Source organism: Cryptomeria japonica, chromosome 9 (genome assembly GCF_030272615.1).
Source record: "Cryptomeria japonica chromosome 9, Sugi_1.0, whole genome shotgun sequence".
NCBI classification, from domain to species: Eukaryota; Viridiplantae; Streptophyta; class Pinopsida; order Cupressales; family Cupressaceae; genus Cryptomeria; species Cryptomeria japonica.
In genome coordinates this window covers 569360471-569386720 of record NC_081413.1, presented here as the reverse complement: position 1 = coordinate 569386720, position 26250 = coordinate 569360471, and the positions used below count along the sequence as shown (strand labels likewise).

Below are 26250 nucleotides of genomic sequence, written 5' to 3'. Positions count from 1 at the left end.
TAAGGAATTCATGTAACAAGACCATCTTATTCAGGAACAACTATCACGAGAGAGGGTATCCTAGAAGTTTTCATTTGACATTATGATAACATTCACTCTGGATTTCACCCATTTATTAATCAGAAGTTCCTCACTTATGTAATCACTGGAAACATCTGCATGTATAGGTATAGCTCCCAATCTTCCCTTTGGCTTCGGGGACTTGGACATAGGTTAAACTCCTCTAACAAAACTTGTTAGGTACTTAAAGATCATAATCTTAGTTTCATTTCCATAATGACAAACACATTCATTTACCAATTTTAGAATCTAAGAGTATGAGTAGTCAGAGGAGTAGTAAAAATAACTGAAGTGCAAAGCTCATAGTCTACTCCTACGCTTGGGTTAGCCGTTAGAGCATGAGTGAAAGGTGAATAAATGATGCAAACTTAAAATGAAATTAAACTTTCCATGATTTTTTTTTGTTGCTTTGAAATGATGAGTTGGGTTGCTCTTCGAGACTCCTCCATGTGATAGCATATAGCTGCAACAGTTTCCATTGTGGAAATGCTTGAGGATGGCTTGGATGGCTAAGAATTGATCTTGTATTGGATGATGGAGATTGGTTAGCCTTTGTGGGGGAATGAGAAGCTTACAAGCGATAATTTGGGAGTGTTGCAAGTGGATAAGATATGGATTGAGAAAAATGGAGGTTTAAGATTATCTTTATTTGAACAAAGGGTGGAGAGTGAAAGATTTCACACATGAGAAGAATCACAAGGATGTGATTGTGACAAGTGATTGATCTCACATGTGGATGCATGATCTAACAATTAATAGATTTCACTCTTTGCTTGAGAATCATGTGTGAAATGGAGGGTGTAGATCTTGGATTGACGGATGGTGAAGATTCAAGCTTGATTTAATTTTGAATGGCTAGGATTAGGTTAAGCAAATTAATTTCTACGATTTGAAATTGGTTGGATTTAGGATTTAATGAAATGGATTAAAAATTGTTATTAAAATAATTTTTTGGTAGAAAGACTGTTGAAAATGGACTTTTATTAACTAACATTAATTGGAGCTAGAGGGATTGAAATTAGTTAATATATAAAGGTGAATTTTAGGTGTCCACATTTTGCTCCTCATTGAAATGGTGTTGCAACTAGAAGAAGCAATGGCGTTTCAAAGAAAGATAAAATATAGGTGCTTGGTGAGGTGAAGTAGGGACAAGATACCCTAGTTGGTTGAAATAAAATGGAAATGGTATTGGATATGGAGGAGGCAAGATGCCTCAATTGGCTAAAGGAAAATGTAGTATGAGAGAGATGTGCCAATTAGTTGAAGAAATATGGAGTTAGTATGAGAAATGTCCCCATGAGAGGGTATTTCGTTGAAAATAGCTTGGGCGAGCTCTTGAAGAGAGGTGTTAGAAAGAAGAGAAAAGGAGGGAATGTTGGTGGAGAATGATACAAGAGATGGAAGAAGGATGAATGATTCCTTGGGTGTTGGGATATGGATTTTAGTATAGTTTTGGGATTTGATTAGTTGGCAGTTGGTTTTAGATTTGATTAATTGATGGTTGGTTTGGGTGTCTCAATGCTTGAGGGATTTTCGATGTGGTATGATGTACCTTGTATGTTGGTGATTGTAGGTATTAATGGGGAATCATTGAGGAGATTCCAAATTTGTTGAGCAACTTCTTTGCTATTGCATAAAATGAGATCCACTAGGATATATTGTTCAAGGTGATGTGTTTGACTAAATAAAAAATAGCAAACGTGAAGGAAAGATAAAGAACAAATCATGATGCACACATGCCAAGAGAAATCAAAAGAAACATTAAAAAAAGGTATCCCAATAACATCTCATTAAGATGCAACATGGTACAATGGACCGTGGCAGCCTTGGTGGATAATGTAGATGAGACAACATACTTAAAGAGATAAATATACAAAGACACCAAGACACAAGGACACACAAACATGAAGACAAAAAGAGCCAAAAGGCACAAAACAAAAGGAACCCAAGAAGCATGTGTCAAGTATTGCTTGCCTCTAATGATGATGATGAGGATCAATTAGTTTGAGCTAGGGCAGTCTTTAAAAGGTGAGGAAGAGGGTTGCATTAGAAGTGTTGGTTTAGGTTGCAATGCATTTGCATAAGGAGAGATTGAGTTGTTTGTCTAAGGAGCCATGTTGTAGAGGAGTGTCTAGTCAAAGTGTTCCAAGAGCACTTTTCAAAGCATTAGATTGATTTGTTTCCCCAAGTCCATTGTAGTCAAATGGGAGGGTGGGGAAATGAGATGAATGGGTGGATATAATGGATGGAAATATGATAAATGGTGCCTCTAGGTGTAAAGAATGCTTATAGATAATAGGAACCTAGTTGTTTACGCATGATGCTTGCAAGTATGTTTTTATCATGGTGGCTAAGGCACCATAGAAATGATTTTCACCATATGGCAACTTTTCGCTTTGCTTTTTATGTATTTTAATTATTATTGTTTTTTTTTCAAAATTTTGTTGATTTTTGGTCAAGCATAGAAGTGCTTTCAAGAAATTTGTCTTGTTCTTGAACTTTTGGTGTAGCCAACTTATATGTTCTCAATCCATATTTTGCCATGATCATAGAGGGATCCAACCTAGGTGTGAAACTAGGTGTGAACTTGCCTTTCTTTTCTCTTTCTTCAGTGGTGTTAATTTGCTTTTCATTAAGGACAAGATCATCAACTTGAATTCTTTAGCTTAAATATGGTGATTGTAGCTATGATGAAGGTGATTTTGATATACCATTAGATGGGAAATGCGTTGAGCCTATGTTCATTCAAGAGCTCTAACTCATGTTGTCATGCAACTCAATATTCCTTTTCATCAATTATATTTTACAAAGATACGTGCAATGAGGTGGTTCAACCTTAATTAGTAAAATGTCTTTGGCTTTGAAGATTGATTAATATGGTGTGGCTCTAATGGGAGTGTGGATACTAGTGCAGTAGGCCCATAGTTCAGGATGAATATGTAGGTGTTAGTCACGACCAATATCATTAACAAATCTCTTTGAGGATTTTGAAAGGGTTTTGTTAGATGCTTTGTCTTGGTTGTTACCTTGTGGGTAGTATGGAGAGGACCATGTATGTTTGATGTGGAATTTTTCACAAAGGGCTTGGGCTTCAAAATTCTTGAAAGATTTCCCATTGTTGGTGATGATGGAGGTGGAAATACCATACTGCAAAATGATGTGGTCAAGGATAAATTTGGATGTTTGCTTGCTGGTCACATAAGTGATGGCGATAATGCGGTTACGGTTGTTAGAGGAAGTAGGCTTGATTTATTGATGAGGTGAATGTCCCAAGCGAAGAAGGTTCAAGGGGTAGTGATAGGAGTGAGATGGAGTGTAAATTAGATCCTCGTGCTTTGACAAGATAACAATTTCTTCATTGACAAGCATTTTGTTTCACAGGGCACCAAAAATATCGGGTGGTATGGGCTTTGTAGATACCTTTATGAACCCATTAACTACTAGGTTTGCCTAATTTGTGTGAAGGCATCGCAAGAAGGCACATCATAGGCCTTATGATCAAGGGTGCTGCCAAGGATGGTGAAACAAGATGCATATTGGATGAATGATTTTGATTGGTTAGATGTGAGTTAGGTGGGTGAGGTAGGTGTGAATGTTATATTATGAAGGATTATTAGGACCAACAATGTCGCATACCATTTTGGATTTAGGGACATCATATGCTAGGATAAAAAACCATTCTGCAAAAAACTTACATTCGTGTGTATCCTCTGACATGTCAAGAAGAGATCCTACCATAGGTAACAATTTCTTAATTGACAAGCATTTTGTTTCATAGTGGGCCAAAAATATCCGGTGGTATGGGCTTTGTAGATTCCTTTATGGATCTCTTAACTACTAGGTTTGCCTAATTTGTGTCAAGGCATCACAAGTAGGTACATCATAGGCCTTACGGTCAAGGGTGTTGCCAAGGATGGTGTAACAAGGTGCATATTGGATGAATGATTTTCATTGGTTAGATGTGACTTAGGTGGAAGGGTTTGGTGGGTGAGGTAGGTGTGAATGTCATATTACGATGGATTATTAGGACCAACAATGTCACATACCATTCTGGATTCGGGAACATCATATGCTAGGATAAAAAAACATTCTGCTAAAAACATACATTCGTGTGTATCCTCTAAAATGTCAAGAAGAGATTATACCATAGCCATGGCATTTGCGGCCTTATTATTTACTCATGGTGTTTGCTTAAAAGATATTTCGTTGAAATTTTGTTTGAAGTTATCAATTTTTTGCTATGGAATGGGCTTGTCATATTTAGTGTGCTATTCATCATTGACTTGATAACTAGTTGAGGGTCATCAAAGATTGATTGATGTTGGATGTTTCATTGTATTGTGAGTTTGAACCTTGAAATCAATGCCTCATACTCTACTATATTATTGGTACATGGGAAGTCAATTTTGAAGGCTTTAGGGATAAGGTCCCCTTGTGGTTTGAGGAACAAGATGCCTACCACTGAGCCATGATTGGTGAAGGAACCATCAAAGTAAATCTTCTATTCTTGTGATTTTGCATGAGTTAGGATAGACTTGTAGGGCAAGTCCATGATAAGAGGGTGAGTATTTACTGCGTGCTTTTGTTAGTTCATTTGCAATCATCTATCCCTTAATTGCTTTTGCATTTACATGTTCAATATCAGATTTGTTGAAGGGCACAATTTATTTAGCCATTTTCCCTCTCAAAAGCCTGTTGACATGTCTGATATTAGTGAAATGTTGTAGTCTTCCTTAAGAGATGAGCATATGGTTGACATTTATCTGCAATTGAGCAATGAATCTTTTGATGACTTGTAATTTTTCCTCTAGTTTACAAAGGTGCCAAGGGTTGTAGGGTGGGAGCATTTTTGTGATGGCTTTGACCTTTGTGGATCCACTCCTATGCCTCATCGATAAGCAATGTAACAAAATATTTTACCCATTATTGCCCCAAATACACATTTCTTTTTATTGAAGCAGACTTTATATTCTCTTAAGTCATTGTGGAATTCATTGTAAAATTGTAGGATCAACTTTAGTTTTGGCTTTGCCCAATATGTCAGATTGCAGCTTAATTTTGTGTGAAATTCTGAATTAGAATGAGATCAAAACTTTTTTGAGAGGCCTTGGAGGTTGTTGTTGAATTAGGGTTAGGGTTATTCACTTTAAAGTGACTTTTTTCTTTTATTTTTTTAATAAAAACTTGCTTGAATCTCTTCCATTGCGGGAAACTCAGCCACATCCCCTCCAAGGTTGAGGGACATCTAGGCGTCTCGGGGACGCCCCAGTGTCCCCTTGTGGCATTTAATAAAAAGAAATGTCTTAGAGACGTCCCCTATCAAAGGAAATGTCCTAGAAACGGTAGAGGGTATGTGGTGGTGATGGAGGGACGATGGGGGTACATTTCCCTATTGTTTTTGCGTCTCAGGGATGTACTTGTCTCAAAAACACTTGGTTTTCCTAGGGGGACATGTCCTTGTGGAACCATGCATTATCCTTTCTTGATTGATATGCTCAATTGTTTCTTCCTTTATTTTCTCAATGAAATGATTTTCCCTGTATATCCATTTCTTAAAGGAGTCACTACCCTTCACATGTAATGAGTCACCACACTTCATTGCTGCCTTTGAGAATGATAATTTATTTCTAAAATGATTCTTTCATTCCCAATTTATTAATTATTTATTCTTTTCCCAAGGAAATGATCTCCCTTTTATATCTTATTCTTGAGGGGTCACAACCTTTCATGATTTCTACCCTCTAAAAGAGTCACAATTATTCATCCTTAATTGTTGTCTTTTGAGAATAATCATATATATCCAAATTGATTCATTGCTTCCTTCATGTCCTCTTCTCACAAAATGATCTCTCCTTTACCCCTTAACCCGTCAATAATCACAACTCTTTATTTCACCCTTTGATCATTCAAGAAACTTAATTGAATTTTAATTATATAACATTTTTTTAATTTAATTTATGATTAATCACTAAATTCCGTTTCAAAAAAGGGACATTACAGATTTACCAATAGAATGGAGTGGAGAAGCACAACTATGAACAACAAAGATTCCACAATGAATGCCAAAAGTGACATTGGAATCATAAGCCGATATAAAAATGATAGTAGATTGTAGCTTGCAATTACTCTAAAGTTCTAAACATACTTGGAAAGCACCAACCATCTTTTAGCATGAAATAAAGATTTAGATTTTTAAGAATTGACTCACAACAACAAAGATACGGTTTCATGTTCCCTTTCCAAAAATGGTAAGTTCATTATATCAGTCCATTATGCTGTAAAAATCAGAATTATATCAATGTAAAAGTTGCACGAGTTCCTGGTTCAATTTATGCTATTTTGGATGTTAATTAGCTAGTTTAGTTGGTGCTGTTCGGTGTACTTTGGTGAAGTTATTGTTAAAATCTGTTATTAACATTGAAAATCAGATTTAGGACATTACTTGGTGACTCTGAATTCTGGGCAGACTAATGGTTAAATATACGGAAAAATTGAAATTGGTTCCAAAGGTCTTAGTTAATGGTTGATACAATTCAGGCTTCTGATTGGAAGTGATATGTGCCACGCTAAAATGCATCATAGATGACAATTTGTAGATGGGTCTATCTATATAATGTACAAGTTTTAGTTGAAGATTCAATGGAAAGCAAATAGAAATGGAAGCACCATTACATGTTGATGATTTATAGCTTCGGTCGGAGTAATCTCATAAAAACATATGTATAAGTAATGCTGATTATATCATCAGTATGATTAATGATTTGTTGATATGAACCTATACATATTAATATATGTAATAATAATAATTGTTCTTATTATTATCATATATATGAATATTTGTATATACATAATTTATGATTGAAATATTAAATCATTAATCATGCTGTTGATAAATCATTAAGATTAAATTCATGTTAAATCGATAAGTAATATCGATTTATATTAATCACATTGTTTATACCAAATCGAATATGAGCACCGTATCTATATGATCATAAGTATCGATTATATTGATCAAATGGAATGATCAATATAAATCGATTCTCCACATTAATAGTTCGATATCATTTATCGCTGTATATATCGACAATAGTCTATCTCCTTCCAAAAACGATTATGTGAGTCGTTACTTGCAGATAACAATGATAACCAACGATTATGAGAATCATTAACTATTGATAATTGATAGAAAACGATTAGGAGAATCGTTGTCTTGCAAATCGGTTAATTGTTTCAGTATGTTGAGAGGCATCTCAATGAAGAGACATGTCTCCATGTACGTGGAGGCATGTCTATTCATCGACATGTCTCCACGTACATAGAGGCATGTCTGTTCATTGACATGCCTATACTGTAAGATATATATTATGATGGAGTTTGATTCTAATAGGTAAGTACAGTAATCGAAAGTGCAAGCCATTAGATATCGATTTCCTTCATTTACAGTCCTGCAAATACTTTATGAATTAAGTTGTGTTCTCTTCATATAAGCAGCCACCTGCACATAGAGTTCATTGTCATATAGTTTAGTTGTGAACCAAGTATTAGAAATAAATTAAAACTACTCACATACCTAAATCTGATCCAAACTTTAACATTATACATTCAATTGAGACATGAGATAATGACAACAACTCTTCTCTTCTCTTTGAATATGGTATAACACATAATTAATATGTTGTAAATAATGGGCAATGTTATTTATCCGCTTGGGTCCAGTTCAAAGGCAAAGTGTGTTTTGTGTGGACTTGAATACAAGATTAGGAGTTAGATTTTTGACAAGTAGGACACTAGGCATTCTCCAAGAAGCATTTAGCAGTGGTGAGCAAACATAGTGCCAATGTTGATGATTTGATGAGAATCAAATTGCTTTTTGGTTGTAGATTCCTATCTCAGCTATCGGATGATTCAATTTCCTAAAATGTTTCTTGTTCCTTCAGTTCACTTGCAAACATTGATTCTTGATCTATATTGTGAGGTGTTGCATGTCCTACAAGTTTCATGTGTGCTTCTTGGGTGTTTACTCGTGGTGCTTATCTATGCAACATCTGGGTTTTGTATTGCAGTGCATGTGCAACTCATGGTGCCAATGTGTACGTGCAATCATGTTCGTTATAGATTGTGAAGTAAAAATGCTTGATTCTGAAGAGTCAATGGTGAATTAAAAAATCAAAATGGAATTCAAAGTGGATTGCAAATCCATCTTAGATGTGCATAGATCATTTGCCATTATTTGAAGAGTAGTGGTTCCCATTACATTATTTTGCACTTTCAAAAACAGAGTCCTAAACTGCGAGAGTGCATACCACTTAACCTGTAACCTTGGCAAATAGGAGTCGTTTATGATTGCCTTGATGAGTGTGAGTAATATTTGTGCCAGAGATCTGATTTGTCTTTTCTGGAGACTTTTCTGGATCCAGGTGTGCTGGGTCCAAACTCGTTGAATGTTGGATTGTGGATGGATTGAGCAGAGGTGGTTTATAGAGCTTATATATATTTTTGGAAAATTAACGTAGTTAATGATGAAACTTTTAATATATAATGAGTAGAACATTCATTATCATTTGAGATTTTCTTTGGTAACTTGAATCGGAAAATAATTTTTTTGTTTGAGATTAGAAATTATAATAATTCTAAGAGGATGGTGGTTATTGAAAGATGAATTTTACAGGATGCAATATTCTCGTGAGTTATCTTTTTGTAGACTGTAGGGATATAACACCTGATATTTGAATCAATACAAGGAAGCATGTGTTTGTGTCTTGAGTTGATAAATCCAATCTTGATTGATGTGGTTTAATACCGTGCAGGTTAGTTGTCTTGTCCATCTTCTTGGTAGCAGCATCTATATTATCTTGGTCTTTTGTTCCTTCCTTTTTGAGGCTGATGGTACGCCTGTCTTCTCAGGTAATTTAATGATTATGATAAATTCAAGCATTTGAAAAAACATGGCACTCTAATTTATCATATGCTTTTTGTGTTGCCCATGTCTAATTCATTTCATATAAAGCATGTCCGTATGGAGTACTCTAATATATGGTGGCAAATAAGTAAACCCAACATAATATTTTTGAAGTTCATGTCCCATGGAATGTAAGGAATTCATTTTCCGGTAGAGATGTTCTTCCTCCAGTTTTAATGCTTTACTATGTCAGAATAAGTGTAGCTGTGATACAGTTTTTTCGTAGTGATTGTGAGAAGGAAATTGAGAATGCATTCCCATGGTGCTGATGTTGTCTTAATGTTGGAATATTTGCAGACAAATGAACTTTACCAGTTAGCTTCAGTTGCATTCTGCTTGCTGGTGGCTTGGGTTAGTGCATCTCTATCAATTTTGCTTCTAATTCCTATACATTTGAGTATTTCTTTTTTGTCATTGGGGTTCCACTAAAGTTTTTGAACAAGTTTGCACTGTTGTCAGCTTACTAATCCAACATAATCATTGAATTAAAATCTAGTTTACATTAGGAACTGTTGATTGCATCTGTACTGAAATACGTTTTGAATGCTAGTAGCTGATTTGCTTTCTAGGTATCTTGGAAACTACATTCCTTATTGGAAGTAAATAATATTTATGTTGGATTGGTCTGTATTAGTTACCATCAAAGTGCCATGCAATCACATCTGAATTTAGAAGTAAAATGCAAATTGAATGTCCTACTATTTTTAAGAAATCGGAGAGGAATAAGAACATAGTAGATTATATCTTGGAACAAATTGCTACATGAGCTGAGTGATCTCTTGGTGAAGGTTTTAATTGATCCATTTTGCCCACTTCTCTCTAAGCTGGTGTACATCCTACATGATGCCTTGACAAGATATACCATGCAAACTAATAGGACCATGCAAACCAACAGGAAAGGCACTGTGATTTTAATGCGTAGGAAATTAAGATTGAATAAGTGATGCTTAAACTTAGGTTTCAACAGATATTGAATCAGATGGATTTATGGCTGAATAGAAGCACCCAAGTTTTATTTGATAATCAATTGTTTAGCTGGTGCTCTTTGCTTCATCTGTTGGAAATCACTCCAGGGTGAACCTCTGTGTGTTTCTTTACGTTTGAGGAAGGAAATGCATAAATGGGCAGTCGCCTATGACCAATTTACTGTTTGTGGAAGATTTGCCGTTGTTTACTTCACCCTTGTTAAATGAGGCAGAATTCTTTAAACTCTTTGTTATAACTATTCAAAGTGCTTTAGGGTTGGCATATAAATGACTTTGAATCAAACTTACAGTGTGTATATTAACCCATCTACCCACTTTCTGATTGAGCGCATCATTTTATGGGAGTTGGGGCTTAAATACAGTAATTGAATCTTCTTGCAATAAAGTATATTATGAATTCAATTTTTGTGAGAAATTCACAACACTTTTTGGTGTAGGATTCACATTATTGAGAAATGGGTAGAAGAGCCAAAAAAAAAACCCACCTCTTTTACTATTGGTTTCATTTCATTATTTATCATTTATGTGAAACTAGGCAACCTATCCGGGCTATATTTCTAGGAAGTTCCCTCAAGCCATTTTTTAAAGGTTATACAGATGGAGCTTCCAATGGGGATGTGGGGCTGGCAAAGTTTGTGGCCAATTATGGAATTATAAAGGACAAATATAGATCCATGGTGGATAAGTAGGCAAGACAATCAACAAATGAGTGGTGGATCTTTTGATTCTTCAAGTTTTCTAGAGTGCCATTTTGGGAGACCAAACTTTTATTTTTGAAATCAGATTCAACATCACTTGTTGATTTTCTTAGAGTAGTATAAGACAATTGGGATAATGAATTCTACGCTTCATTGTTGGTAACATTTTGATAGTATCTCTTTTGAACATGTAGAGATGGTAAATTTTTTTTTCTTATGGCTTATAAGGGCCATAGATGAAGAGTAGTGCATCCTAATAACAATTCATGCTGTTGACATAGCAATGTTGGGACGAGATTCACAACTGTGCCATGTATGAAAATGAATCCCAATACGACAAGAGAAATGTTCCAAATGAGAGTTGACTTTTTGAAGTTGTGCCAGATGACCTATAAGTACAGATAGAGAACCCTTGTAGCAGCTAGATTCCAAGAAATTGTACCCATTTGAACAGTAAAAATTAGACCCTTTTAGACTAGATACGATGTGCATGTTATGGATAAAATAATCAACTATGCCAACATTGCAACAACTTATTTTATGTAACAATTATTAGCCTTAGCATATGCTTCCCCTTTACTATTAAAATATTGTAATGTTTCTTTAATGGTCATCTTAGTCGCTTTAGGAAGTTTCCTTTTCTATCTTGAGTTCACGATTGTTTCATTTATAAACACCATCTTTGTAAATCTATTTAAGGAGCCTTCATCTCCTTTGTTTAATACATCGATTTACCATAACATGGTATCAAAGCGGCTCGATGGGGTTTAATAAAATTTGGCGAATTTTTCAATAAACATTCAAAGGCTTCTTTCTTGGAATTTATTCCACAATTTTTTTTACAAATTTTTTTTAGTGGGTTTCACACAGCAGATTTTGTGAGGGTTTTTTTCAGTTTTCGTGATGGGCCATGTGGATGGATTTTTGCAACGACTTTTTTGGGAGATCTTTTGTTGTGGTGCATTCAATGCAGACATTTTTTGGGCGCCAAGTTTGTTTTTTGCAACGGATCTGGGTTTGTTTATTTGCACGTTTTATTTTTTTGCGGCCTTTTGTTTTTGTGCGCGACCACAAACGGCCCTGGCCACGATTTTCACTGCGACATCTATGTGCTTTGTGCGATTTTGTGTGTGATCTGGGTGTTGCGATTTTTTGGAGCTTTTTTTTCTACTTGCGATTTGCCTCTGGCCACTGTTTTTCTCTGTTCTGGGTGTTGTTTTTTGGCGATTTGTGTGTTTTTGCAGTATTTCTTGCCCGCAAGAGTTGGAAATGCTGCATTCTGTGTTGGCACCGTGTTTTGCTCAACTCTTGTTTTGTTCGTGGATTTTTGCTCTTTTTTGGTGATCTCAGGCCTGCATGAACTAGGGTTTTGAGTTCTTACTGCAGATATTTTTTACGACTTTTGAACAAAATCGTTTTTGGGTTTTATAATTTTTCTCTCCAAAAAATAATTGTAGGGTTTTTTGTTTTTTTGCCACAACAATCATGGGAGGTCTTTTATAATTTTTCCTCGAAAATTATTTGTATGATTTTTTATATTTTTTGTCCTCAAAAACTTATTCTGGGTTTTGATCTATTGTTCTCCTCAAAAATCATGTTGTGTCATTTGTAATTTGTGAAGTTCACATGGGATTTTGGTTCTTTGGGTTAATTTATTGGTGGGTTTTATCGTTATTTCCACAAGAAATTGTGATTTCTTGCAGCTGTTTATGATCGCACCTAAAGTTGTGTTGATGTGTGTTAGTTTTTAGTGATCAGATTAACAATTAATGAGCAGAAAACAAAATGCACAGTAAGAAGGACACACAACACAAATATACCCTGGGAAAACCTCCCTCTTGGAGGAAAAAACCCAGCAACTAATGTCTCAGATCTGCCTTAGATTAATCACAAAAATAGGTTACAACTTTGCCCAGCTAGGGCACAAACACAAGTGACAAGACACAACTTATCTGATCCTGGGACCTGAGATCATACTTGAAGAAGTCTCCAAAATGTAGGTACTACTGCCCGTAGCAGGTTTGACAGCCTCAGAACAGCCTAGGGTGATGTTTGCTCAGCTGGTAAATGAAGTTCGCCCAGCTAGGAAGAGATTCGCTAGGGCTCAGACTGAGATCGCAGACCTTCAAAGTATGTTTGCTAACCCCCAAGATATGTTCTCATGCCTTCAAGGTATATTCACTTGATCTTCAAGTATATTCGCTGATATATCAGAGGTATTCGCTGATTGTAAAATGAATACTAATTGATTGTTATGAGGCGTCAACTTGCCTTAAATATATATGAGTACATTGCCTTAACTTTACTAGGTCGGCCATCTCCAAGTTGCCACCAAAATACAAATACATATTTTCATTTTACAAGTTTCATTAATCTTGAGCACCCAATTGGGGCCAGCCCTAATTCAAGTTACATAATATCCCAAATAGGCCCATAAACAATAAATTTTAAGGCCGAATGCTACATTAAAAATTTACCAAGCTAGGTCAGCCTAATCAAGGGATACGACCTAGCTACATTTTCACAATGTGTTTTTCATGCACATGGGAACACAGAATAAAATACCCAAAAGTATCTTATCCTCTCTTGAACAAAGCTTCCTTCTCAAGTTTTGTTGAGACAACTCCAAGTTTCATAAACGTCAGGTCTTGACTTGTGGATAAGCACAATTGGTTGATGTGATTGTTGGTATCACAAAGGGACTTACGTTGAATTGTCGAATGCTTGAATCGCTGGAACTTGATCATCTGATGTTGCAATCTTGTGATGCTTTTCGTCCTAAACTAGCTTGAGCTTGAAAAAAAGGGCAAAAGATGAAGGGTTGAGGTAGTCTATACTAAGACCTAGAATGTAAAAATATGGGTGAATGATTAGATGGAATCTTACTGGGCAAGGTCTCACCATCAACTTGAACAATTTGACACAAGCTCAATGCAATCTTCTAAGGACATTTCAAAGATGTTCAAATCATTATCATCTAACATTGCTCACTATTAAACTTAATGCATAAACAAAGGACGCATAACAATTTGAGGTCAGATTCATATCATTCCAGTTGACCACACAAGGCACACTTACAATTAGCAATAGGCTAGTGGTATGGACTAAACGGATTCCACACAAATACATTCAACAAATTCCTCCACTCAATCTAATCAGCATGAAAGCAAATTGAGAAGTAAAGACCATGCGAGTTGTTGAAGTAACAAATCAAATTCACCATAACTTCAATGAAATCAATTGTTCTTTACAACAAGGCTTTGACAACAATTTTTCCTAATCTAATTTCTACTCTAATTGCTATTCACTATTCTATTCTTCAAAAACTAAGTATTTCTCTATTGCTATTACTATTAACCTCTACAAAATGAGGAGCTTGTGCTTTATATAGAGAGCTCATTTTACAATGAATGGCTAGGATTGATTCTCCATCAATGGCCAAGATTTTACAATGAAAACCCTAATTAGGGTGGGTTACAACAAACTCAATTTGGCCAATGAAATAATTACAATGCTTTGACACATGTCCTTTATAGAATATTCGACCAATAAATAGTGGGGGTAGGTACATCAGAGTTTGTGCCCTCGTGGATGAGTTTGGTGCATTGAATCTGGACATGTTGAGGTGGAATTCCTCTGATTGGTGGGATGATGACTAGGACGCCACCTCAATCCGCTTGTAGACTTGATAGATTATTATGAAAGAATGTTGAGCAACATTGCTTGATACTCAACATCTCAAGCTCACTCGATGTGGTGATAATGATAGGAAGCATTGTTATGGTCGGGTCGATCCTCCATCTTTGCTTGTTTATCTTGTCTTGAGATAATTGCATGATCTCTCCTTTACACCTCTTTGACCTCTTCATGAAAGTTCTTGAATATCTCGAAATCATCCTTGCAGAGTCACCTTCCTTGATACCCTTGTGCTTGCCGATGAAGTTTTCCTCTTGAAGTGGCATGGTGGTGTAGGTCTTGCAATCCTCCTTCTCTTATTCTCTCAAGGTGTTGCTTTGCAAATTTGCAGCATCATCCTCTCACATCTGCAAAACAAACAAATATGGTATCAAATACACATGATATATAATCCTCACATACCTTCTTGATTTGATATATTGCTCTTTTGATGACTGAGTCTGCTCCTTACTGATTAAGTTCACTTCCTTACTGATTGAATTCAGCACCTTGCTGTCAAATGTGTTTTGATCAATGTGATGATCAAACCTGCTATCAAAATCGCTGACTGTAGATAAATTTGTGCTTCAAAAATGAAAATCTGAATAATGATCTTCAAGTTGATTTTTCCTTCCTATGCGCCCTTCTTAAAAAATCAGAGAATTCCCCTTATGTAATTTGCTGCCTCCTTAATTTGCAGAGCTGATTGAGTTTGTTTGATATTTTGATTGATGCTTTTAGAATGAAGATCGCCACTCCTCTTATATAGGCGTTAGAATTGAAGGGTTGTGCCTTTTTATTTTAGACTTCCCTAGGCCGACTTGGTTTAATTAGATTAAAACAACAAATTTCATCAAGCTGGCCAACTTATTCCTTTAAACTTGGATTTTGAATTTTATTTAGAGGCGTCAAAACAATGTTTGATTAGTCCTTAAAGTGCATTAAAACATTAAGAAAGTTCGCTCATGTAGGTCAATTCTTGAAGTTCGATCATCTATCTCAAAATATGAAATTCGCTCATGCATCTTCAAATATGAAATTTGCTCATGTATCTTGAATTGTGAAGTTCGCTCATCTCCCTGTAATCATGAAGGTCGCTCATGTATGGTGATTTGTGAAGTGCGCACATCTCCCTCAATTTGTGAAGTGTGCTCCTATGCCTCCAAACATGAATTTCGCTCCTATCAGCTACCACATGAAGTTCGCCCTCATCTCCAAGCACATGAAGTTTGCTTTCAACTCAAAATCGGATCTGTTCAAGATAAAGACTTGCACATCTTCCTTGGGCATATGAAAGAAATTCGCTTCCACTTAGGAATTCATGAAGTAAAAATTCGCTCCACTTAGCAAGCTTATGAAATTTGCTCTTGTATGCTGATTCTCGAAGTTCGCTCATGTAGGCTAATTTGTGAAGTTCGCTCATGTAGGCTGATTCTTGAAGCTCGCTCATCGATCACATTTTGTGAAGTGCGTTCTTGGCTGTTTGAACATGAAGTTTGCTTCAAATTGAATCAACTCAAGGTAAATGCAATCTCCTTCGCTTCTCTACTTCCAACATGAATTTCGCTCTCCACCATCAAATCATGAAGTTCGCTTATCCTGCTCAGTTTGTGAAGTTCGCTCATGTGGTTGAGTTCATGAAGTTTGCTTTGATCTCGAAATCGAATCTGCTTCAAGGCACATGAAAGGAATTCTCTCTTACTAGGGAATTCATGAAGTAAGAAATTCGCTCCACTTAGCAAGCCTATGAAATTCGCTCTCCTTCCTCAATTCCTGAAGTTCGCTCTCTTCTTCTAGTTCATTAAGTGAATTTCTCATGAAGATTGCTCAAATTCAGAGGCAAAGGAAATGTTTTTTAAGAGGAGATCGCTCAAATTTACCATCTCCAGCAGCCTTTTATCAAAATCTCCATTAATTCGATCCCCTTAAATGGCTATCTCCAGCCTGCTCTCATCAGCACTTTCCTTGATTCAATTTTCTGTCCAGCCCTTATGCCAATTGTCCATGTCTATGAGCAAAGCAAAGGTTGTATTTGCATCAAGGCAAAGAAATCTTTCAAGAATCTTAATCGCCATTTACACCTCCAATTGCCTTCATCAAACAGATCAGGTTATTGAATTTTGTTTGCACAAGACAAAAAGTGCCCAACATTTCACTTATATCCTCGAGCACTAATTCTTTGATTGAGAATCGATGATTTTATCTTCATTTGTATTCTTCTCCAAGACTGATCGGTATTTTGTGTTCATCTGTACAAAGTCAAAGCAATCTTATCTTTACATAAACAAAATCTTCACTCCTAGATAGGTGATCAGAGCTTCATTTGTATTTGAGGATTTGATCAATCAAATTTTGCTTGTCTTCACCTTTCGAATACTCCTTGATTTGGGGCTGCTGCCTTCTATCTCCTGCAATTTCAACACCTTGAGTTACAGTATCAACATTGAAAGCAAAAATGAAGGGTAATTAGATTCTGGAAGTCAGAGAATTAATATAAAATCTGATAACTATTCTTATTTCCAGCCTTGACTCATATGATAGCCCTTTATTAAACTCAGATTTTACTTGATAGTGACTATGTTAGCACAATTTCATCAACACCAGAGACAGAATTTGATAATTAAAAGCCCAGATTTGAAAGCCATTATAATGTTCAAGACTCAACATATTTCTGATCCCAAACCTGCATTAAAGAGGTTAACTTAAATCAAGCTGAGATTTAATGTAAATATCTTAAAAATCATAGCAAATGATGCTTCCTGGTCTGAGATTGCTCAGAAACTCATTTGAATTCACCTTAATGCTTGATCAAATCTTTCTCTGCTTTCTGTTTGCTCTTCTTATGATCCGATAGGCAGATAATTGTCCTTGCATAGGCCTGCAATACTGGCTTCAATGCTTGGCAAAACCCCTATTTATGTCTGATTTTGCCTTATGTGGAATTAAATATCCAGTGTTTTATTTATGTGACACATCTTTGCTCAAAGGCCAGCTCCCTATCTTTTTAGAGCCACACCTTGCCTTATGGTTCAACGTGGACTAAAGGGGTTTAGGCATGTGATGAGGATGGCGAGGTGGATGCTCTTCCTTTTAAAAAAAGAATGTCTTAAAAACGTTTTCCTTCACCTTAGAGATTGGTTGGGCCCAATCAAGGCTGCGGTGGTAAAGGAAGTCAAAGTAAATACTATGCCTTAAAACAAGCTTTTAAAATCTCCATTTCAGATTTTGTGGGGCCCAGCATGTCTGAGAGGAATGTGAGAGAAGTGGTAAGGGAAGCTGCTACGTGGGGAAAGAAGAGGAATGGTATGTTGGGGAAAGGGAGACATAAGGGTGTGGATGATGAAGGTAGGAGATACGTGGGGGTAAGGAGGTTTAGGATGTGGGAGGAGTTAGGAGATGTTTGGGGAAAGGGAGACATAAGGGATATGGATGTGGGGAAATAGGTAGAGTGCGTGCTACGGAGGGGTAGGGAGGTTTAGGATGTGGGAGGTATAAGGGGTAATTGAAAGTGGATACGAGGTTATAAGAAGTGCTGCGGTGGGAGGTAGGAGTTAGGTATTAGAATATTTAATTATATTTTAGTCACCTATATTTAGTTCCTTTTTTAATGGTCATTTAGCTTTTTAGATAATTAGCTTTTAAGCTTTATTTAGCGTTTAGCTTTTTCTTTTTATTTAATTAGCTTTTAAGCTTTATTTAGCGTTTAGCTTTTTAGAAGTTCACTTAAACGACTTGTTCTTAATTTAGAATGTCGTCTTGTAATCTCTATATATACGCTTGCATATTGTTGAATAGATTATCCGATTATTTGAGCTATAATTTTTCATGGTATCAAAGCAGGTGACGAGCCATCAAAAAATTTTGTGCCCTTCTACCTGGATTTAATTTCCAGAAAAAAAAATTTAAGAGTTTTCTTTATGAAAAAAATTCTGAATTGAAGTTTTTTTCCTAGGCAATTTTGCTGGAAGAAATTCAAGGGTTTTTTTAAAACCTTCATTCTGGGGTTCAAAATTTTGTTTGTGCAGGGTTTCTAGGACGCCGATCTGGAGATTTTTTTTCTGCTGCAAGTTTGTTCTGCCTGCGACTGGGCGGTCTTTTTTTGGAAGGAAAATCATGGATTTTCAAGCCTACGTATTTTTGGAGCTGTGTCAGTGAATTTTTTTTTCCAGAAATCGCGGTTTTTGGCGGCATCTTTCTTCGCTGCTTCTCCCATGGCTGGTTTCTACGTGTTTTTTCCATGATTTTGGATCTGACTGGGGGGGTTTCACAGATTTTACTGCAGACGGATTTTGCTGTGACTTTTCTGTTTCCAGCAGATAGTGTGTTTTTTTCTCTTGCAGCTAGGGTTTGGAGATTATTCTTCAGAAAAATCGATTTTTTCTTAGCTAAATTTGTTGTTTGCCAAGTATTTGACGATCTAGGGCACGTTTTCAGAAATTTGTGCCTCAAAATCCATGCTAGGGGTTTGTTTTTTTTCCTTGGGATTTGCTTGTCTGGCTTGGGATATTAGCAGTTTGTCTCGATTTTTGTGCCTTCACAGGGTTGACCAGAGTTGACCTCAATTTCCAGAATGGCGTCTTTGACTAATGTCATATTAGAGAGCAGTCAAAAGTTCAATGGGCAGAACTATAATACCTGGAAGCAACGAAAGCTCTCAATTTTTGAGTATCGTTGTCTTGATCAGATTGTTTTGGGCAAGGAATCTCGTCCTACAACAGCAGGTGATGATCAAGACAAACATGATGTGAAGAATCGAGAGGCTGTCATGCTTATCAAGTTATCCATCACAAATGATCAACTCCCTCAGGTGCCTTCAGGTAAAACAGCTAAAGAGATCTGGCATCTCTTGAAGGATCTTCATGAAACATCTGACAAGAGCCGAGCTTTCTTTCTGAAGAATATGCTGTTTTCTATCATGATGGATGACAAGACATCTATCCAAGCACATCTTATGAAGATCAAAGAGATCCGTGACCAGTTGGAAGCTATTGGTCGTACCATGGTGGAAGAGGATATGGTAGTGATCACGCTGAAAAGTCTTCCCCACTCTTACGAGCTTTTCATTGACACACTTAATATCTCTTCTACTAGTGTTGATCTGAAGTTTCTTGATCTTTGCACCAAGCTTCTACAACAAGATAGATGGAAGCAGCAGTTTGGTAGTAACAGTATCAGTGTGGAACAAGCTTTTACTACCAAGGACAAGGGCAAAGGTGAGTACGCACAGCAGAAAGGGTAGCACAACTCTAAGGAGGGTTCACACAGAGATTCACATGTCACTATTGTGGTGGACTTGGGCATATCCAGAAGTTCTGCTGAAAGAGGTTGGCTGATCAGAAGTCCAACCAGGGAGGGTCTCAGGAGCAAGTGCAGGTTCATGTTGTAGAGCATTCTGAAGAGGAGTTAGCCTTCTATGCTTTTTGATTTTGTCATCGGATGGGTTTTCTACTTGATTTTTCCTCAAAAATCAGAGTGTTGTTTTACCACATGATGTATGCTATTTTACCATGTGATGTATGTTGTTTTACCACATGATGTTTGGTATTTTACCACGTGATGTCTAGTGTTTTACCGCGTGATGATTGGTATTTTACCAAGTGATGTTTGGGGTTTTATCGCCCAACGTTTCAAGGTTTTTACCATTTTTTTCCACAAAAAATGATGATTTGTATCTTCAGTTTTGGAGGGTTTGTCGATTTTTCCTGAAAATCATGGTTTTAGGTTTCAGTTTGTCAGGTTGGATGGATTCTGATATTCTTGGTCATTAACATGTTGTAGATCCAGGGAGGGTCTCCATCGCAACAGCGTGTTCTTTCCATTTGTGATCAAAAGACCTACAGTGTCTTATGTAGGGTAGTTAGTAGATAGAATGACCATTAAGGGAGGGTATTAGAATATTTAATTATATTTTAGTCACCTATTATAGTTCCTTGTTTAATGGTCTTCTAGCTTTTTAGATAATTAGCTTTTAAGCTTTATTTAGTGTTTAGCTTTTTTTTAGTTAATTAGCTTTTAAGCTTTATTTAGCGTTTAGCTTTTTAGTAGTTCACTTAAACGACTTGTTCTTAATTTAGAACGTCGTCTTGTAATCTCTATATTTACGCTTGTATATTGTTGAATAGATTATCTGATTATTTGAGCAATAATTTTTCATTAGGTAGAGTGGTAGGTAAGGGAAAGGGTAGGCTAAGGGAAGTAGAAGGTTAAGGGGTGTGAGATGGAGGGTAGAGGATGTAGGTAATGAGTGTAGGAAGATGAAGGGTAGGGAGGTATAGGTAAGTGTAAATGTAGGTGAAGGGTAGTGGATGAGTATGCTAGCATGGGAAGAGGGTTAGGTAGGTGAGGGTATAGGTGAAGGTAGGGAGGTGAATGAGATGGAAGGGGTAGTGGAGGTAAAGGTAAAGGTAAAGGTAGTGGTAGGGGTACGTTAAGGATGTGGGATGGAAGTTAGGAAATATAAGGTAGGTCATGCAGGTGAAGTGGGTTAGGATATGGGGATGGGTGGAAGGAAGGGTAGATGGAGTATAGAAAGGTAGGTGGGTAGAGGATATTTAGCGAACTGGAAGGTAGCGAGGAGAAGTGAAAATGGTGGTGGCGACAATGAGGAATGGAAATGGGAGTGATCGGTTTTGGGCACCCACTGACAAGACTGGGATAAGTGGAAGGGATTATGCTTTTGCTGGGCAAAGGGAGTGTTGAACCTCACTTCATCTCAAAGAGAGAGACTTGGCCAGCTTCTGAGCAACTAGAAACAAGAGGTTAATAGCAAAGACTCGACAACAACTAACAACTAAGCTAAGACAACTAACCCAGAAAGCGAAAAGAAGTGGGGGTCCCCATTTGCAATGGGGCGATGTGTGAGTACCTCACAACAAGTTGCTAGGGCAACGATCTACACAAGGGTTTGCCAATTTTTCCTCAAAATTGTGGTTTCAGTTTGAGAAGCTATTTTCACTGTCTTTGGCTACAAGGAGGTGTAGTTTGTTTGTTTTCCCAACTTCAAGTTGGAAGGTTTCTGGTTATCTTGATCATTAACATTCTGAAGATCCAGGGAGGGTCTTAGCAACAACAAAATGTTCTGAAGAGAAGGGGCATCCTTCTTCGCATTTGGGATCAAAAGACTTGTAGTGTCTTTTGTAGGGTAGTTAGAACGATGACCATTAATGGAGGGTATTAAAATTTTGTAATGTTTCTTTAATGGTCATCTTAGTTGCTTTTGGAAGTTTCCCTTTTTGTCTTCAATTCACGATTGTTTCATTTAGAAACATCGTCTTTGTAAATCTATTCAAGGAGACTTCATCTCCTTTGTTTGATACATCGATTGACCATAACATTTACAAGAATCTCCATGTTTCTCATTGTCATATCCCTGTCCTAGCTGAGCCGACCTAGCAAATTTTGAAATCTGATACAATTGAGTGTTTTTAAACACTATCATATATATATATATATATATATATATATATATATATATATATATATATATATATATATATATATATATATATATATATATATATATTATTATTTTAATTTTTGGGTCAACCCAAACCTTCTTAAGGCACCAATCCAATATAATTTAATATTAATTTTTAAAAACAATACTTTTCTCTTTTCTTGATGGCTGACCTAGTTTTTTCTTTTGGCACCAACTTCAATTCAAATAGGTATAAATACAAAATAGTGGAAAAATTGATTCAAAATTGGGAGTAACTCCTAGTTTGAAGACGTGGGATGAAAACCCCAGTCTTCTACAAGGTTGGGACAAAAACCCCAACCTTCTTTAATCACTTTTTTTGTTCAAAGTTGCTTATTCCAAAACCCTGTGCCATCATTTGATCTAGGACTGGTCTATTTGCAGATAGTTGCCAGCTGGAGGAATTGCAGGGCTAAATTAGATTGCAGATCATCACTCTTCTTATCTATGTTTTTCCTAGATTTGTGGTGGATATCATGGTACAATGCTGGGCGACCCTTTGGGAAATAGTTGAGGGACTTTCAAGAAGATGAAGCTTCATTTACATAGTAGATTTAATCACATCTAGGATGCTGGATTGTCATGATAATTTTGAGTTGTAGTGTGATTTGCTTCTCAAGAGAAGGGTGATTTGGGAGACACATTTACTGAGGGCTTCGCACATCAATTTTTTGGTTGAGTTTGAAGAAAGGCTCATTGTTCCCTCACATCACTCACTACATGACATAAGCCTATCACATGATTTCAGTAAACTCTACTACAACAACATTTTAGTAAGCTTTGCAATAGATCCCTATTTGAACGGTTGTGTTTAGAATTTTCAATTTGCTATGCATTAAGTTTTATTTGAAACTGTAATGCAACAATCAAATTCTTCTTTGAAATTGTGAGTAAATCTAGGTGTTTCTTTGCTGTTAATGCATTCAGTTATTGTGGACCATGTCATGGGGCTTGCCTAATTTCATGCTTGAAGTGCAAAATTTAGCAAACATAAAAATAGGTATGGAGATTGCAAAAATTCACGTCTATATTCGTATGGAGAAAGCACCAATTTTTTTTAGAATATATTTGGAAAAACGTTTTCGGTAATATAGGTATGGAAATTGCAAAAATTAAGGTCTATATTCGTATGGAGAAATCACCAATTTTTTAGAATATATTTTTGGAAAAACGTTTTCGGTAAAATAGGTATGGAATTTGCAAAAATTCACGTCTATATTCGTATGGAGAAAGCACCAATATTTTTTAAAATATATTTTTGGAAAAATGTTTTCAATAGGGTTTTTTATAGGCTTTCTGTTTTGGTAAAATATTGAATGAATTAATGAAATGATCAATTGATCATTTAAAGAATTACATAAACAATGTTTCTATAATGAAACAATCGTAAAATAGAAACTAACTAAAAAGTACATCATGTTACAATATTGACCATTAATAATTAATAATAAAGATATTATTTTAATACCCTCCCTTAATGGTCAATCTATCAACTACACCAAGTTGCCCCCTAAATTTTACAAACTTGTCCGAGCTCAGAGACTTGGTGAGGATATCTGTTGTTTGATGTGTCGTCAAAACATACAGCAACTAAACTGATTCGTCTTCAACTAGCTTCCAAATGAAGTGACAATGAAGTTCAACATGCTTGGTTCTCTCGTGGAAGACCAGATTCTTGGCCAGTTTAAGCACCCCTTGATTGTCACAATAAAGGGGAGCAAGATCTGCTTGAAACATTTGCATGTCTGAAAGCATCCTTTGAAACCAAATTGCCTCACACACTGGCGTAACTGTTCCTTGATACTTTGCTTCCGTCGAGTAAAGAGTCACTGTCTGCTACTTCTTGCTAGTCCACGTGACTACACTAGATCCCAAACTGAAAACATACCCAGATGTTGCTTTTTTGTCACCAATAGAACCTGCCCAATCTGAGTCTGTCTAACCAATAAGTCTAGGATCGTGATTTTTGTTGTACAGAAGACCAAAATCAGGAGTGCCCTTCACATAACGTAGCACACACTTTGCTGCTACTCAATGATCAGCCTTAGGGGCTGACATGAAGCGTGAAATGTAGGTCACTGCAAAACTGAGATCAGGCCTAGTAGCATTAAGGTAGATGAGACTGCCCACCAGTTGCTTGAATGTTGATTCATTCAACACAGGTGAATCTGATTTGGCTGTTAGCTTCAGCCCTTTCTCCATAGGTGTGGGTGCAAGTTTGCAGTCTTGCATTCGAAACTTGTCTAGCAGACTGTGGGCATACTTAGATTGAGAAATGAATAGTCTGCGAACTTCAACACCTAAGCAATAGTGCAAAAGTCCCAAATCTGTCATGTCAAAGGATTAACACAACCTCTATTTGATCTAATTGATCAAAAGTGTCGAACTACCAGTAATGAGGTCATCAACATAGACAACAAGAATAAGAATATCACCACCAATGTTTTTGACATACATGTTAGAATCAGATGGACTCCTGTAAAAGCCATCATCTGTGAGGTGTGAGGTACTTGTCAATTTTGATGTACCAAGCCCAAGGAGCCTGTTTCATGCCATAGAGTGCTTTCACCAGTCTTCACACTTGGTGTTCTTTTCTAGCAACCTTGAACCCTAGAGGTTGCGTCATTTAGACTTCTTCCTGCAACTCACCGTTGAGGAATGCACTCTTAACATCCATCTAATGGACTTTCCAACCAAACTTAAGCTGCTAAGGCAAGGACGATCCGTACGGTACTCATTTGGCAAAAGTCTCCTCATAGTCATGGTTTTCCTTCTGTGAGAATCCCCTAGCAACGAGACGAGCTTTTGTACTTGTCAAGGGTTCCATCAGCTTTGTACTTAACTTTATACACCCATTTCCAGCTAATGGGCTTCTTCCTTGGAGGAGGATTAGAAAGGACACAAGTGTTATTCTTCAGAAGCCTATGGTGTTCAGCTTCCATAGCCTTTTCCCACTCAGGAATTCCTTTAGCCTCATAATATGTTTGAGGCTGAAAAATACTATGAATTTTGGCCATGAGACCCAAGTTGAGTGTATTTTGTTGCTTGCTCTTGTTTCTGGAAGATCTACCCTCAATAAGCTCATTAGGATGAAGATCACTAATGGTCTTAGCCCACCATTTAGGTCGGAGAGTAGAAGAACCAACATCAAATGCAGGAGGAATAACAAGAATAGGTTGAACAGGTGGAAGATCAACATCATCTGGAGGAAATTCAGGTTGAGCATCATCAAATTTAGATTCTGCATCATCCTTCCCATCAGATGAACCAAATGGAAGACAAACACCCAAATCAGTAGCCTTCAAAGGTTGATCCTCAAAATTCTGCACAAGCAAGGATAGCTGAAAAGGTCCTTGTTCTTCATCAAAGACAACATCACGACTGAAGATGAGACGATCAATGTCTACATCAATCAACTAGTAAGCCTTGTGGTTGTCATTGTACCCTGTGAACATAAGTTTTTGACTCTTGGATTCCAACTTGGAGCGCTTGGCATCTGGAATCCATACATATGCTAAAGAGCCAAAGACTTTCAGAGGACTGATCCTAGGTTTGCGACTAGTCTAGGCTTCCTCAGGAGTCGTCCCCTTAACAGCTATGTGGGAGACTAATTAAGGAGATAGACTGTTGTGTATATTGCTTTTGCCCAATATTTCTTGGGAGCATTCATGTGTTCCAACACTGACCTAGCCATTTTAGTTGTAATGCAGTTGCGATGTTCTACAATGCCGTTTTGCTGAGGAGTGTAAGGTGTGGTTAATTAGTGTTTGATGCCATGAGTATCACAAAAGTTGGAGAAAACGGTAGAACAAAACTCCCCCCCCCCATTATTTGACCTAAGAGTGACTACGGGATAGCTTGACTCTTTCTCTACTAAGGCCTTAAACTTCTAAAATAGAGTAAACACATCTGATTTATGTCTATGAAAGTACACCCACATTTTACGACTGAAATCATCAACAAAAAGAAATAAATACCTGGAACCAATACTAGAAGGTGTATTCATTGGACCACATACATCAACGTGAACCAACTGTAGTACCTTTGAGGCTCACCATGAGTCACCATCCTTGAATGGTGTCTTGTGTTGCTTCCCAGCCTGACAAGCTGCATAAATTTGGTGATACTGAGTCTGAATCTCAAGTAAGCCAAGAACTAAATCCTTGAGCAAGATAGTGAATGTTCAGGTGGCTATACCGTTGATGCCAAAGACTATTGATAAAAGATGATTTAGCTGCAAAGGCATGCTCAAGAGAATCACCCGTATCCACAAGTCTGTATAGACCATGATCCTCGATGCTAACAACCACAATAGTGCAAGTCGCATGATCAACAAACGAACACTTGTGTGAACTGAATATTACATCAAGTTGCGAGTGTCACATAATCTGG

General features: G+C 36.8%; 1 protein-coding gene across 3 annotated transcripts in view; it reads left to right on the top strand.

Annotated features, from left to right (window-relative positions):
- LOC131051283 (K(+) efflux antiporter 5) overlaps positions 1–26250 on the top strand; it is a 133901-nt gene that overhangs the window by 79232 nt on the left and 28419 nt on the right. For all 3 annotated transcript variants that reach the window (XM_057985730.2, XM_057985728.2, XM_057985729.2), the window contains exons 13-14: positions 8871–8967; positions 9320–9373. In XM_057985730.2, the coding sequence (XP_057841713.1) occupies positions 8871–8967; positions 9320–9373 (151 nt within the window). The remainder of the gene's footprint in view (positions 1–8870; positions 8968–9319; positions 9374–26250) is intronic.